The sequence below is a fragment of the Arvicanthis niloticus genome, chromosome 22 (genome assembly GCF_011762505.2).
Source record: "Arvicanthis niloticus isolate mArvNil1 chromosome 22, mArvNil1.pat.X, whole genome shotgun sequence".
In the NCBI taxonomy this organism is placed as follows: domain Eukaryota; kingdom Metazoa; phylum Chordata; class Mammalia; order Rodentia; family Muridae; genus Arvicanthis; species Arvicanthis niloticus.
Window position 1 is genome coordinate 18,376,897 of NC_133429.1, and position 15,022 is coordinate 18,391,918.

The following is a 15,022-nucleotide window of genomic DNA, read 5'->3' on the forward strand; positions in this document are numbered from 1 at the left end:
TCTATTAAAAATGCTCCAGATTTTATTCCTTTTTGGTTTTAGAGATCAGACCTAAGAAATGAGATTGTTGCCAGAACCCCAGGGCGAGAATCTTTTTCTTTGCCTCTTTCAGCTTTTATGACTCCAGACATTTTTTTTGTTATTTGACTAACCTTTGTTTCATCTTCTGCAGCCTGAAACTCCCTCTTTCCTTCTCTTAAAAGTACATGACTAGCCAGGTGGTGGTGTCACACACCTTTAATCCCAGCACTAGGGAGGAAGAGTCGGGCGTATCTCTGAGTTTAAGGCCACTCTGGTTTACAGAGAAACCTTGCCATGAATGAATGAATGAATGAATGAATATGATTATATTTAAGATCTACCTATATAATCTAGGGTTAGTTTATCCTGTTTGAATATTTAGTTACATATTCATAGCATCCAGACATTAGATAACTTTTGGGGAACTAGCATTCAGTTCACAAACTGGAAGTCACGGTTTCAGAATACAGCTGAGAAAAATGAATTGAGATTAAATTGACATTGAATGGGTGGCCATACCCATTTGTTTACTTAGTGGTTTTATGATCTTAATATAGGCTTCTGGCTGTTGTGGGTGTTGAGACTGTATATATAGATGTTCCTCGCCATGGAGAAAGTGAAATTACATGTTATATTTACTAATAATCTAGCATTCAGAAAATTAAATATATTTGGTAGAGTTAGTACTTCATTGAAGAAGTAATGCATCACGTATTTTCTATTTTTGAGAGAGTGTCAGTGAGTTGCTTAGGCTGGTTTCCAGCCTGGACTCATGGTGATGATGATGCCCTGCCTCAGCTGTCTGCATGCTGGGATTACTGACTCACCTTACTCTCTACAGGGAATTCACTAGATCAGATATAGAGCGATGAGAAAGGCTTTCTTGGAAATAAGGTTAGTATTTGCAAATGAATGGGAAGTGTGTGCTTATGTAAGTCATTAATGTACTGAGAAATTTTAAATTTGGGCTTTTACCTCTTAAAATATACTTAGCTAGTACTCATTTTATCATTTATTTTTTACTTTGTTCTTAAAACAAAGATTCTTTCATAGATTTAAAAGATTTATGATAGGCTATTAAATATGTAAAAAAGTACTTAAGGGAACTTCAGATTAAAACTACAGTGAGCTAACACTTTATACTCCCTAAAATGGCTAAAATTAGATTTGCAGCCCCAACTGTTGGCAACAATGTAAGGAAGCAGAACTTACTCTCATATGCTGTTGGTTGAATAGAAAATGGCACAACTACCTTAGAGAAGGGTTTGTTAGTTTTTTAAATATGAAATTTGACATATGCATATAATAACCATCTCTACACTTCCCCATCCGAACAGAAAACAATCCAAAGAATGTGCTTGATGTGTTATTCATCAAGAATTGTGGTTACGTTTTCTCCCTGTGATTATATATTTGTCTGTTTTTCCTTATGGCTTTGACAAGCTCTGCTTATATATTTAGTGGACATAATAAGTGTATTTAAATTTAAAACGATCACTTCTCTCTGGTGCATTCAACCCTTATCATTATGAATGTCCCTCATTATTTCTAATAGTATGTTTTTGTTTTTGGAGGGAGGAGATTTTAAAGTTGACTTTACCTGGTAATACAGATTTATCACCTATCTTTTGATTAATGTTTGCAATATCTTTTTCCCTTTTAATTTCAACTTTTCTTTGCCCTGATGGTTAAACAAAAAAGTTCATATAAAGGAACATATGGTTGAATTACATTTTTTTAAATGTCTTTATTTCAAACATTATTCTGTATATTTAGTGCAATTGGTTTAACTCTCCTGTTTTACAATGTCTGTTTTCTACTTCTCTTCTCAGGCCATTCTTTATTAATGGGTGGCGGTCAGGGATGAAAGCGGTAGACTATACAGCAATATGTAGAGGTGTTTGCCTTTCACGACTGAGCCAGGTACTACTAGGCGTCTAGTAGATGGAGATTAGACTGTTGCTGAATACTGTATATACAAGACAGCCCCCAACAACCACAAATTGTATTCTTTTTTTTTTTTTTTTTTTTTTTTTTTAACAGCAGTAATGGTAAAGTTGTAAAACCCTGTTTTAGGTAAGTTCTTTAAAATTTTCCATGTAACATTTTTAATGGTCATACTAAAGAAGAATTTGGGAGCCTTTTATTATAAAGAATTAAGAAATAGGAAATATTTTAGGCTCCTGAACTATGCATGATTTCTGTCATATATTCCTTATCCCTATTTCTCTTTTATTAAGCTGTCTTTAAAACTTATTTAACTGTTTATTTAGAGGCAGGTTCTCACTGTGTAGTCCTGGCTGGCCTGGAACTTTATCTTCCTACATCTACAACTTCTGTTGGCAGTGCCACTAAACAAACCTACCTTGGCACTACATTACTAACCAAAGTCCCAAATTTACATTAAGGTTCACTCTTGTTGTACTAGTGTTGTGTACATTTTGCCAACTGTTTATAAGCACATATCTGCCATCATAGTATCATAGACAAGCTTTACTACTTTAACATTCTTCTGCATGCTCCTAGTCCTTCCTCACTCTTGACAACCACTGATCGCTTTAATGCCTCTGTGGCCCAACTCCCTGAGCGTTAAAACGTTGGAACTTTACAGAAACTCTTTTTACACTGGCTCAGCCTCACTTAGCAATAATACGCATTTATGCTTTCTCCATTTTTTCCTTATAGCTTGCTAGCTTATTCCTTATTAGTTTTGAATTTGTGTGTTGAAGCTACATTTTATCCATTCGCTCACGGAAGAACATCCTTATTTACCTCCTGATTTTGGCAATTAAAAATAAAGGTACTATAAAGATATATGTGCAGGTTTTTTTTTAATGAAGTATGGTTTTAATCATTTGACTAAATACAGGAAATGATTGGTATATCTTATAAAAAAGAGTACGTTAATTGTGTGAGAATGGTCTATCTTCCGGAGTTTCTCACCTATGTATTATTTAGAAGTGTGCTTAATTTCCAAGTTGTCCAGCTATCTTTCTCTTGTTGATTATGTGTATAATTCCTTCCAGGTTTAAGAGCCAACACTGTATGATTACTATTCTTTTCAATTTATTGTGATTTGGTACTAGAATGTGGATTTTGTCTTTTTTCTTTTTTGGCATGGGGGAGAGTGGGGCAGGGTCTGTCTATGTAGCATTGACTGTCTTGGAACTCACTATGTAGGTCAGGCTGGTCTCGAACTCACAGCGATCCTCCTGCTTTTACCTCCTGAATGCTGGGGTTAAAGGTGTGAGCCTCTATGCCCAACTAGAATTTGGTTCCTAATGAATATTCCACGTTAGCTTGAGAAGAATATATGTTCTGTGGTTGAATGAAGTGGTGTATAATATCTATTGTATTCAGTATGTGAACATATATACATGTACAAAATGCACATTTCCTGTTATAAAAAACTTTTTATTCTTTGTGAATTTCACGTCAAGCACCCCATCCTACTCATTTTCTTGCCCCGTCATATGTAGCCTCCACCCTTGCAACCTCTCCGCAAATAAAATAAATAAAATAAAATAAAGTAAAATCTTGTTGTGGAAGATGTAGTGTGTCACACAGTATATATACCCTTTTGTCCACACATCTTTACTTGCAAATATTCAGTGGGAACTCCTTGGCTATCCTATTGTTGCCCTGTGTCATGGAGATATCCTGCAGCTTTAGATCTCCAGGACTGGCCCTTTTTTGTGTTCCAGCAGATCATAGATGGGGTAGATGTTGGGGTGGGCCAACTCAAAACCCTGAATCTGGGCCTGGGAGGTAGCTGAGTGGGTCAGCCCCCAGCTCTCCTGTTCCCATACCAGCATGGTGAGTTCTCCAGCAGTGCCCAGGCTAGCTTACCCAATGCTCATCCATGCTGCAGCCAGCAGAGGGTGGGGCCTGCTCTCCAAAGTGTGGTAGCTGGCAAGTGCAGGGGCCAGCTCAGCACAGTGGCTCAGGTGGCAGTCCAGACCACAGACATTTGGTGTCTGTGGCCAAACTACATTTGGTGGTAACTTGGCCACAGACATCAACACAGACCCTAGTTAGCTACATTAGGGCCATGGACCCAGATGTGGCCCTTGGTGGCAGCCTGCACCAAGACCTCGCCATGGCCTCCTCTTATCTCTCTATTTCTCACTGCCATCAAGTCTCCAGTTTATCCTTTCTCACAGTCTACGAACCCCTTGGCTTCTCTTTCTTCTCCATCTGTCCACCTTCCATTTTTCCCATCCCTCCATCACACATTCTCCATCATAATGGCACTCATGGTAGGCTCTTGATGTCTTTCTTTCAGCCTCCCCAGGGCAGTCACAAATTCACATTTCTGTGTAAGTATATGAGTACACAAACATATACTTCTAGTGTAAATAAATATTGCAATGACATAAGTCATTTCATTATCATAAGATATGTTACATACGTTTATAAGGATGGGGAGAGGGAAAGAGTTCTATAAGTTATATGATTAACCTCAGACTTTGGTGAACTCTACTGAGCTAGAAATGTTGCTAGTGATATCCAATGTCCTGCACTGTTCCTCATATGGGAGAGGATGGCAGGAGAGTGCTAGACTTTAGTGCTATTCTTCTGTGAGGTCATAACTCTGTTAACACCACCGCAGAGTAGGCTGCAAGTTAAACAGATTTTCTTTGTTAAGAAGGTTAGAATGCTACTGTCTATTTCAGAGTGCTCCTGTGTCTCTTCTCTTTGTCATAACATTTTTCTTTAATATTGATTTTGAGAACTCAGTTGGTTCCAGGAGGTAAAACTCAGAAATGTATGAGAACTACCTAAAACTGGGTCCTCCTGGAGTTTTTAAACTCAGACAGTTGCCTGCATCTAGCTTCCTTCCAACAGTTGGTTAATACACTTGATGATCCCGTCTTTGCCTGGACACACTCCCACTCGTTCATGTCTGCTCTAGTACACTGTTAACTGACTTCTCCTGTCAGCCTCTTCAGTTTTGTGGGTATGGTTTACGTTATAACCTCATCTCTTACTTGAATTCAAGAAGAGTTTTTGATTTTTTACATTGTTTACCTTTCTGCTTGTTAGGGTGAGCCTCTTAAATACAACTGGAAATCAGGAATCTGCTGTGCATTGTTTTATTCCCCTCTGACTGACACTGTGGTATCCATGTTCAGTCTCTAGAGGTTCAGTATAAGCTGTAAGCCAGAATGAGCTTCTTGCAGCCTTCCTCAGAACGTGTGGGAAGTTAAAATCTCTGAATGAATTGCTATGTTCAGTTGAGCTGGGTTTAAAATGGGGAGTGGAGTGAGTGAAGAGTAAGGGAGCAGAGTGTCCTTAACACCCCCCACCCAAAGTAGAATTTAATAGGAAATCTAGGCAATACTAATTTCATTTCAAGGTGAGTGTGTGTGTGTGCATTTGTACATATGTGTATGTTTATATGTTAGACATGACACTAACTTATCAGAGATTATATTTTTCAAGCAAGATGGAGTAATTTAGAGAATAATTTTCATAAGCCAAAGGGAAGAAAAATATGTACATATGTACATACATACATACATACATACATACATATACAATGGTCTGAAGAAAATGATGTTAAAGGGATAGAACTATTTGAATTAATTTTATTTTCTTATAGCAAAACACTTTTCCATCATTTTTAACTTGTTTATGCATTAAGCATTTAATTATTGCAGTAGTTAATGCTGGATCAGCATTTGGGGGTGGATGAAGTGATCTTCTGTTCTTAGCAAAAGTATATGTCATGCATAGGAAACCATCAATATTTGTGTGCTGATTGATTTTCCCATTTGAATGTGCTGCCAAAGTACAGTTTTCCATGTGTCAGAGACCATTTGCAGAGTAAATTTACAGACATGATTATTACTAAAGGTCATTTTTTTGAAGATTGTCATTTTTCTTCAGATACTTACCAAGTTCTATATACTTTCCCCCTTAATTATTAGAGTATATATTTTATACCAGGATCCACCCTTGAAAGTTTTTCACATTAACTTTTAGAAACAGCTTAATTTGTGAATCAAAGATAACTCAAACCAGGAAAGGTCATTCTTCTTATTTAATAAGGCTGAGGATGGGAGCTTGATGGTTACATAGTTTCTTCATGGGAGCAAAGGGAGACTATGAGCCTGTGATTCAACTTTAGTTTTGCATTTGTTTTATGGAGAGAGAGAAATCTAAAAACTGAACTTTAACAATAAAAATGATAAGAAAATAATTGTTAACAATTATGTAAAGCCACAGGATGCTTAAGTTACTGAGTATTAATTATGTTCATTCTCTGTGCAGGCATGATTTGGACCCCTGAGACTCTGCCTTAGCAAGAAAGAAGTTGGAAACACTTCCTGGAAGAAAGCTAAAACAATACAAAAGCCGCAGCGCATTCTTTACATGTCAGCTCCTTACAAACATGGACACATTTCCTAGCATGTTTCCACCTGGAGGAGACAGTAGGCTGAATCCTGAACCTGAGTTCCAAAATATGTTAATTGATGAAAGGGTACGATGTGAGCATCATAAACAAAATTATCAGGCTCTGAAAATTGAACACAAAAGGTAAATTACTTAAATTTACAGAGAAAGTATTTGTGGGGGAGGGCGCTGCTTAAAAACTTGTTACTGGAATACATTGTATTGGCTGCATCTTTGCTTTGGAACACACAGTATATTTTTGTTATTTTGTAGTATACTTAACAGTAAGTATAATAAAAATATTTTAATTTACTTTGTTCAAATCTATTGTATTAAGTGGGTTGTGAATATAGTCTAATTTGAAACTAGCAAAACATAAAACATTAAATATATCCACATGGATAAATGTGTGTGTTTTTTCTCTTTTAAAATAAAATTACAGTCTTAATTATTCAATAAAAGTTTGCAAAGAAAAGTTAAAAGTTTAATGAAATGTCTTATATCAATCTTGTTTTTCTGTATTATTGGTTGGGTTTATATGAAGCAGTGAATTTGAAAGTAAAATATTCATTTAAAATTGATTTTTTTTTTAAAAAATCAGGTTGCAAGATGAATATGTAAAATTACAAAGTGAACTTAAGCGTGCGTTAAGTGAAAAGCAAACAAACCAGGAAAAATTCCAACTGCTCCTTGAAGAGTTAAGGGGAGAATTAGTAGAGAAAGTTAGAGACATGGAAAAAATGAAACTGCAGGTAAGAAATTATATTTGAATTTATATAAAATTAGTCATCTGGTTAATGAGAATAAGTAGTTTGGGCAAGATTAATGAAAATCAGAAGTTTGGGTAAATATGCTTCTTTCTATGTTTAGTGGTTCCTTGCTGTATCTGCAGTTGATATAATCCACTCTTTCTTATATTCTATACAACTTCTTTTTTATTGTTTTTTTTTGTTGTTGTTGTTTTTTGTTTGTTTTTGTTTTTTGTTTTTTTGTTTTTTTTTTCCCAAGACATGGTTTCTCTGTGTAGCACTGGCTGTCCTGGAACTCAGTCTGTAGACCAGGCTGGCCTCGAACTGGGATATCCACCTGCCTCTGCCCCTCAAGTGCTGGGATTAAAGGCATGAGCCACCAGTGCCCGGCACAACTTCTTAAACTGTAGTCTCTAACCTCATATTAAATTGTATAAGTAACATGGGGGTCATGAAAGTGTAACTTGGATTTTTCAAAACCTACTTTTCATAATGGTTCTTAAATTTCTTAACCTCCCTTTTAATCCACCACCCACCAGAAGTAGTAGAAAAGAAAGATTATTAGAGTATGGGGGAAGTGGACCAATTTAGAAAATCTTTGGAGCAAACCCAATCTGTGTTGTTTGGAAATCAGCAGTTCAGTCCACTTGCAAACACTTCATGAGTATATTATCAGTCCAGTTCAGTAGTGTTGGTATAGCAAACACAAATCAGTGGCAGTGGCATGAACTAGCAGACACAGCCAGGCCTCTGCTGAATCATGACCAGGACCAGCAGGGACACCAGGAGAAGTCCTCTGCTGTGCCTCTCTCAACAAAGTGAAGACATGTGAGACCAAGAAGCATCCCAGAGCTGTCTCTGTAAGCCCGTTGCTGTCACTGTGTGTTGAATTCTATTTATAAGTCCTCCACATGGCCTCTCTCAGCTCTTGCCTCACCATGTGAGTCTGTCTTAGCAAAACTCCACATGAGTCTGCATCAGCTGACATCACTCTGCCAATTCTCTCGAGTCTGCAGAAGTGGCAAGATGCCACCAGAGCACCACCAGAAGTTCTTTGGTGAGTTTCTGTCATTGGTGTCACCACAAGTGGAGCTCAGCAGTGCAATGTAAGGCAAACCAATACATGTGTGTTGTTAGCGAAAGAATAGTAAGACAGAGCAAAGCAAGCCCATGCATGCTCTTGCTCCCACTGTCTGAGGGGTCATATTTATATTCCTTCCTCACACATCCTTTTATGTGTCTGCTATAGCAAAACTTCTTTTCACCAGTGTCTGCTTTGGCAAAACATCCTTTGATAAAACTGACTTTCCAAAGAAACCGGAAGTTTCTACTTCATGAAAGAATTGGCAACTTCCAAGCATTGATTCAGAAATCAAACATTAATGAATCTAAGATGTTTTTGGCGACAGTCACTCTGTTACATTGCTTGCCTTCACTATAACCTTAGTTCTGAGCGTATGATTAGAGTATTTTCAGTATACATACCATCAGGCCATATAACATCAATGATCATTGTCTAAAACACCTCAGCTCATATTTGAGACTGTTGTATGTAACAACTAGCAATGTTGTTTGTTGTAAGACCTAATGAGACAGTCTACGTACTTGGTGCTTGTACATACTCATAAATGATGGCATTTTTATTCTGGTTGAATGTAAGCACCCTGTGGGCAGGAGCTTGTTTTCAGTGTCTCCAATACTTGTAGGACATTTTCTTAATTAATGATTAAGACCCAGCCCATTGTAGGTGGTCCCACCTTGGCTGATGGTCCTGGGGTCTGTTAGAAAGCAGGTTGAGCAAGTAAATAAAACAGCAGTACCCCATGGCCTCTGCATCAGGTCTTGCCTTCGGGTTCCAGCCCTGTTTTGAGTTCCTGTCCTGACTTCCTTTGATGATGAACGAACAGTGATGTGAAAATGTAAGTCAAATAAATCCTTTCCTCCTCAACTTCCTTTTGGTCATGGTCTTTCATCACAGCAATAGAAACCCTATTTAGGATAGATCCCCTGGAACTGGAGTTACAGAAGCTTGTGAGCAGCCATGTGAGTGCTAGGAATAAGACCCAGGTCCTCAGGAAGAGCAGTCAGTGCACTTAACCACTGAGCCATCTCTCCAGCCCCTAGTTAACTTTTAAAAGTAATACATTATTATTTACCAATTAGTATATGTCAAACATTTTTTTTCCTCATATTGAAATAAAATACTATTCTTCCTGTGATCTTTTTGTCTGTGTATTCTTTGGATGTCAAAAATCCTTGAGTATTATAGCTTGTCAATGTTTGCTGACAAATGTAATTTCTTCTAGAAAAGTTTATTTTTTACAAACATACCTGGTTTTATTGTAATATTTATCTGACTCCCCATCCCCCCAAAAAAGGCCTGGTTGCTGTGCTTCTTGCTCTTGTAGAGGACCCCTGAGTTTGATGCCCAGAATCCATGTCCAGCTCACAGCTGCCTCAGACTCCACCTCTGCATACTGTGGGCATCCACACTCACATGTATATATCTACATAGGTGTGCACACACAAACACATACACAATAAATTAAATGAGTACACAGAAGGGGTGTGGAGGGATTGGTTTAGTTATTTACTTTAATGGTTTTTAATTTGTGCAAATAATGTTAAGAAAACTTAAGTAAATTGAACAGTATCCACACGAAATATTTCAGTGGAGGATTATGAAAGATGATTTTTAAAATTATATGTCTTTTATTTAACAGCAAAAGAAAGTCTCTGTAGCGTTTTCTGCTCTATTGGCTTTCATGGGCAAAAGATTAAAAAAAAAAACCCCATATTTATTAAAAAAATGTTTCTGCATCAACAGTCAACAGGAATAAAAGTGTCCAGGTTGATTGTAAAGATGAAATCAGACAATGCAAAGAAGGTATTAGTGCTTTGGAATATAATACTTAAGTGATCTGTACCTGTTAGCTTTTATCACAGGTTCAGTATTCTCTTATGTGAAGTATATAGAACCAGAAGTATTCAGATTAATGAATTCTTCAACTTTTGCAATATTTCAGACTTCAATGATTGAATGTCTCTAATCTGAAAATCTGAAGTTCAAAATGCTCTAAAATCTGGAACATAAGCTACAGCATTGGAACATTTTGAATTTCAGATTTTTTATGGGCCTTAGTATCTTACTAATCAGATAACACCTTAAAAAAAAAGTCTCCAAGGGTGAGGAATAGCAAAGAAATTCTGTTGAGTTGGAAGAAACAAACTTCTGTATGAAGATAGCAGTGGGTAGATGGATGGACGGTTTTTAGGAGCTGAAGGCCATAGTCCTAGTAGCTGAATTCTAATAACTACTAAGCTAGAAAAGAACTCCTGGTTCCAGGCAAGATTTATGTCTTAGCTGCATTCACTTAACATTAAATAGAGAACATAAGCTTAGCTGTGCTCGTTACCCTAACACTGGTTCTCAACCTGGGCATTACAGCCCCTTTGGGTGTCAAATGACTCTTCATAGGGGCTACCTAAGAGCGTCATAAAACATAGATCTTTATATTACAATTCAAAAGAGTAGCAAGATTACAGTTATGAAGTAGCAGTGAAAATAATTTTATGGTTGGAGTCACCACAACACACGGAAAGTTTTGAAAGTATTGAAAGTTTACAGCATTAGGAAGGTTGAAAACCACTGCTCTAATCCTTAAACACTGTAAGACAATACAGGTGTGTAATTTTAAGTCTTTTATACTATTATATTACTCAAGTTTTGGTACTGGAAAATTGGCTACAAGTGTAACATGCCTCAAATATAGAAGTGGAAAGTCAGTAAAGGTAAGAATTTTGAGGATCACCAAAAAGTTTAAAGCAGCTTAGGAATGCCTAACTGATCATTAGATGGTCATAATCTGAAGTCTAAGGTTCAGAAGGCAGCAAGAACGTGTTCTTAGGAACTAAAGGGAAAGAGACTACTTGTTAACGTGTTACGTAGTGCATGAAGCTTGTTAGTGAGGTAAATAGTAACAGTAGTAAGAAAAATGACAGTGACTAATCATATTGATTAATCAGCTTAAAGATTTAAGGGACTAGAGAGATGGCTAAGTCAGTACAGTTTCTGCCATACAAACGAGGTCCTGATTCTGGTCCCCACCCCCTTCATAAAAAGCTGCTGGGCATGGCAATACCTATCTATAATGCTGGGTGATGGTACTGGGGTTATATGGGAGACAGAGACAAGTAGAGCCCTAAGGTTCTTTAGCTATATTAGTTAGTTACAAGTTCTTTGAGGAATCCTTTCTTTAGAAAGATGGAAAAGAGATCAAGGAAGACAGGAAGACATGTGCTTACATGTGCATTTGTGTACACATGTGCATATAATTCACAACAATGTAAATACTCTTACCCTAATATACAGAGAGAGAGATTTAAAAGTAAAATATAGATTGTCCCACTTGTCTTTTGTTGCCTGTAGTAAAAGTGAAATATATAAGATTAATTGAAGGAAGAACTCTTGAACAAAGGAAAACAGACTGGATAGTTTTCAGAAAAGTTCTCTGCCCTTTCAAAAGACAAAAATGCTAAACATTAGAAATGTGTATTGACCAGTTGCAACTGCATCTTAAGATCTCAGATTGAATAAAAGAATAAAATAATCACAGAAAAAATCTTGTCAAGAGAGACTATATTTCTCCTCTTTTCTCTCAAACCAGAGAGCCCCTAAGAAGTTTGAAGTATCAAATAAAATTTGGAACTGTTATTATTTTTTGTCACTTTGACCTCTTGAAGATCTAAGTTATTCTTTAATGTTATTTAAAGTTCTCTCTTAACTTACTGAGGTTCTATTAATTTTAGTCTTTTTCTTTTATGTATGTATACATTCATTTTTTCTATCTGAAATATCTTCTCTCTTTGTTTTTACTTTTTAATAGCTTTTGTTTGCTACTTTATTATTACTTGTGTATATGATTTATTTATCATGCCATAATTTGAATTTATTATGAGAAGATGCATACTTCAATTTGAGTCTTTGCACCCATTAGAAAGTTGTTTAGGTTCTTTGTATACTTCCATGTAGCTACTTTGTGGGGTTTTTATGGGGTTTGGCTAACTCATTGCATGTAAGATACTGAGAACAGAATGGTATGTAAATTATCATACATTACATAATATTTTATATATAGAAGACTTTCATTTAGTAGAATGTATTTTGAGCAACTGTGGAATATTGAATAAATGAATAAGACTAAACATTATTCATGTTTTCAAAGAAACTCATATAAATAGGAGCTATATTATTTTTCTAGCCAGCATTTGTTCATTTGTTCTTTTCATTGATTCATGAAACAGGAATTCAGTAGTTCCTATATGGTAGGCATTGATGGAAGGTGTTGGGAAAATAATGATGAATCTTAGCGACAGGAGTCTTCCCATATGTTGCTTACATAAATATTAATTATTCACTGAATGGAGTTCTGTAAGAGAGCATGACAGAATAGAGCCACAATTAGTTTTTTTGGTCAAAATAACAATTATGAAATTTTTTTTCTTTTGAGACAGGGTTTCTGGGTATAGCCATAATTGTCCTGGAACTCAGTCTGTAGACCAGGCTGGCCTCGAACTGGGATATCCACCTGCCTCTGCCTCCCAAGTGCCTGGATTAAAGACGTGCACCATCACCATCCAGTGTAAAACTTGTCATTGATTTTTCATTAGTCATATTACTGGGATTTTTGACATCTCTGCTATCAAGATTGAGATTCTTAAAGTATTGTTTCAGGGATTCATTGTACTTAGTTTTTTTTTTTTTTCTTTCACCCATTCATGTGTGTGTGTGTGTGTGTGTGTGTGTGCGCATATCTGTACATACTTGTAACATGTGTGCGTGCATATGCATGTGTATGCCAGTACATGTGGAAGCTGAGCCTCACGTTGAGATTCATTCTCAGTTGTTCTTCTACCTTCTTCATTGAGACGAGATCTAGGTGGAACCCAGAGTTGGCTGACAAAGACTAGTCTTACTGGTCAGCTTGCTCTGAGGCTCCATGGTCTCCACCTTCTGACTCTACAGTTATGGTAGTTAGCTACCATAATTGCACCCATGGCATGTACATTAACTGTGGGCTGTTCCTTCAGCCTTAGAAGTCATATTTAATGATTATAAAAATTAACTACAGTGTAAAAATGTCTGTAACTAATACATGTTGTAGAAGAGAACTTGAAGAATGGAGAATTCTTTATTTTTGTATTTATAGTTGTTTATATTTCTGTGTATATTAGGTATTAACACCACAAAAGTTGGAATTGGTAAAAGCCCAGCTACAACAAGAATTAGAAGCTCCAATGCGAGAACGTTTTCGGACTCTTGACGAAGTAAGTAATGAAGGAGAAGAGCTGTGTTCATCTTCATGTCTCCACGGGAAGCGTCCTTCATTTACCCAGTCCTCTGCTTGGCAGTCCACAGTGGACTCGAACTCTGTCATCTCTCTGTTCTCTTTTCTTCCATCTCGGTTGCTCTCCTGATGTTTGCTTGGCGCTGACAAAACAGTGTGATTCGAGAGTCTTTGCATTAGTGCCTAGTGCTGTATCTGCTTTGAATATTGTTTTTAGATCTTTTGTCTGACTCCTTAATCTCTTACAAATCTGCCCCAAGTGTCACTTTTCACTAAGCCAACTTTGACTGCTTCCAGTGTCATTTCTCCACTCACTAGTCTAGCCTGTTCTCATGCCACTACTTAAACTTTAGGAGTTTACTTAGCCCTCTAGCTTTTCTCTAGTACCTCTTAGCATCTCATGTGCTATTTTGCTTAATTATTTTGACTTTTGTTTAGTACTTCTAGAGTGGAAGTTGCATGAGAGGAAGAACTTGTTTTTTGTTGACAAGTTCCTAAGAACAGTTTAAATAAAAGGGTGGATTTCATGTAAACAGGATTTGTTATGTTCCCTGTTGCATCGATAATATACTCTGATAAAAGCAACGTATAGAAGGAAGAGTTTATTTTGGCTTATGGTTTGAGGGAACAGTCTATCATGGTGCGGAAGGCACAGAAGCAGGATTACGAGGCATTTGGCGTATCTACTGCTCTGAAACAGTGTGATGAATACTTGTGCTCCCTCCTTTCTCCTTTTCTTTAGCCCAGAACTCCAGCACACTGAATGCTGTACCCTCCCATACAGTGGGTCTTCCCTCCTCTGCTACCCTAAATTGGCTAGTTCCTCACAGGTACTCACAGAGGCTAACCACATCTATGTAATCCTTCAGAGATGTCTTGGAGGGTTTTCTCCTAGATGATTCTAGATCTGTCAAGTGGACAGTCAGTATTAACGAACACACAATCTCAAAAAGAAAAATGCTTGTTTTTACTTTGGGTTGAGACAAGATTTTTTTATATTACTAAATGTTGGATAAAGGTGACAGGAAAAGAATGCAGAGAGGTGAATCAGGTACTGGCACAGACATTTTATATGCTAACTTTAAAAACATATATAAGGTCTTAACATATATAAATATTACTGTTCCCTTAAAAATGAACCCCTGTAGGAGATTGGAGTAGTCTAAAATACTGCCATTGTGTGGGAAGGCTTGGAAAATTGTCTTTTGTAATGATTTATTGATTGATAAAACCGCATTTTCAAATATGCCTCTAGCAGCAACATATTAGGTATATTATATGTCAGGGTATCTATTATGTTTGGCTATAGATTGAAGTTTTTGTAAGTAAAATCAGCAATACCAAAGGTAATCAAGGTAAATACAAGCAGTTTTAAAGTCATAGCATGTATTTCATATATTGTTAACACCCCCATGTTTTTAGTTTATAAATCGGCTTAGAAATCTTTCAGTTAAAAAAATTATTAAATTGTATTATTTAGGAGTCTGACTTTGATTCTTGCTTAGT

General features: G+C 36.7%; 1 protein-coding gene across 4 annotated transcripts in view; it reads left to right on the forward strand.

Annotated features, from left to right (window-relative positions):
• The window catches only part of Cep83 (centrosomal protein 83), a 91,858-nt gene that overhangs the window by 23,117 nt on the left and 53,719 nt on the right, over window positions 1–15,022 (forward strand). For all 4 annotated transcript variants that reach the window (XR_013106307.1, XM_076920036.1, XM_076920037.1 and 1 more), the window contains exons 2-4: window positions 6,298–6,564; window positions 7,022–7,172; window positions 13,404–13,496. Coding sequence is in view for 3 of the 4 variants with exons in the window: in XM_076920036.1 (XP_076776151.1) it covers window positions 6,419–6,564; window positions 7,022–7,172; window positions 13,404–13,496 (390 nt within the window). In the remaining variant the exon portion in view is untranslated. The remainder of the gene's footprint in view (window positions 1–6,297; window positions 6,565–7,021; window positions 7,173–13,403; window positions 13,497–15,022) is intronic.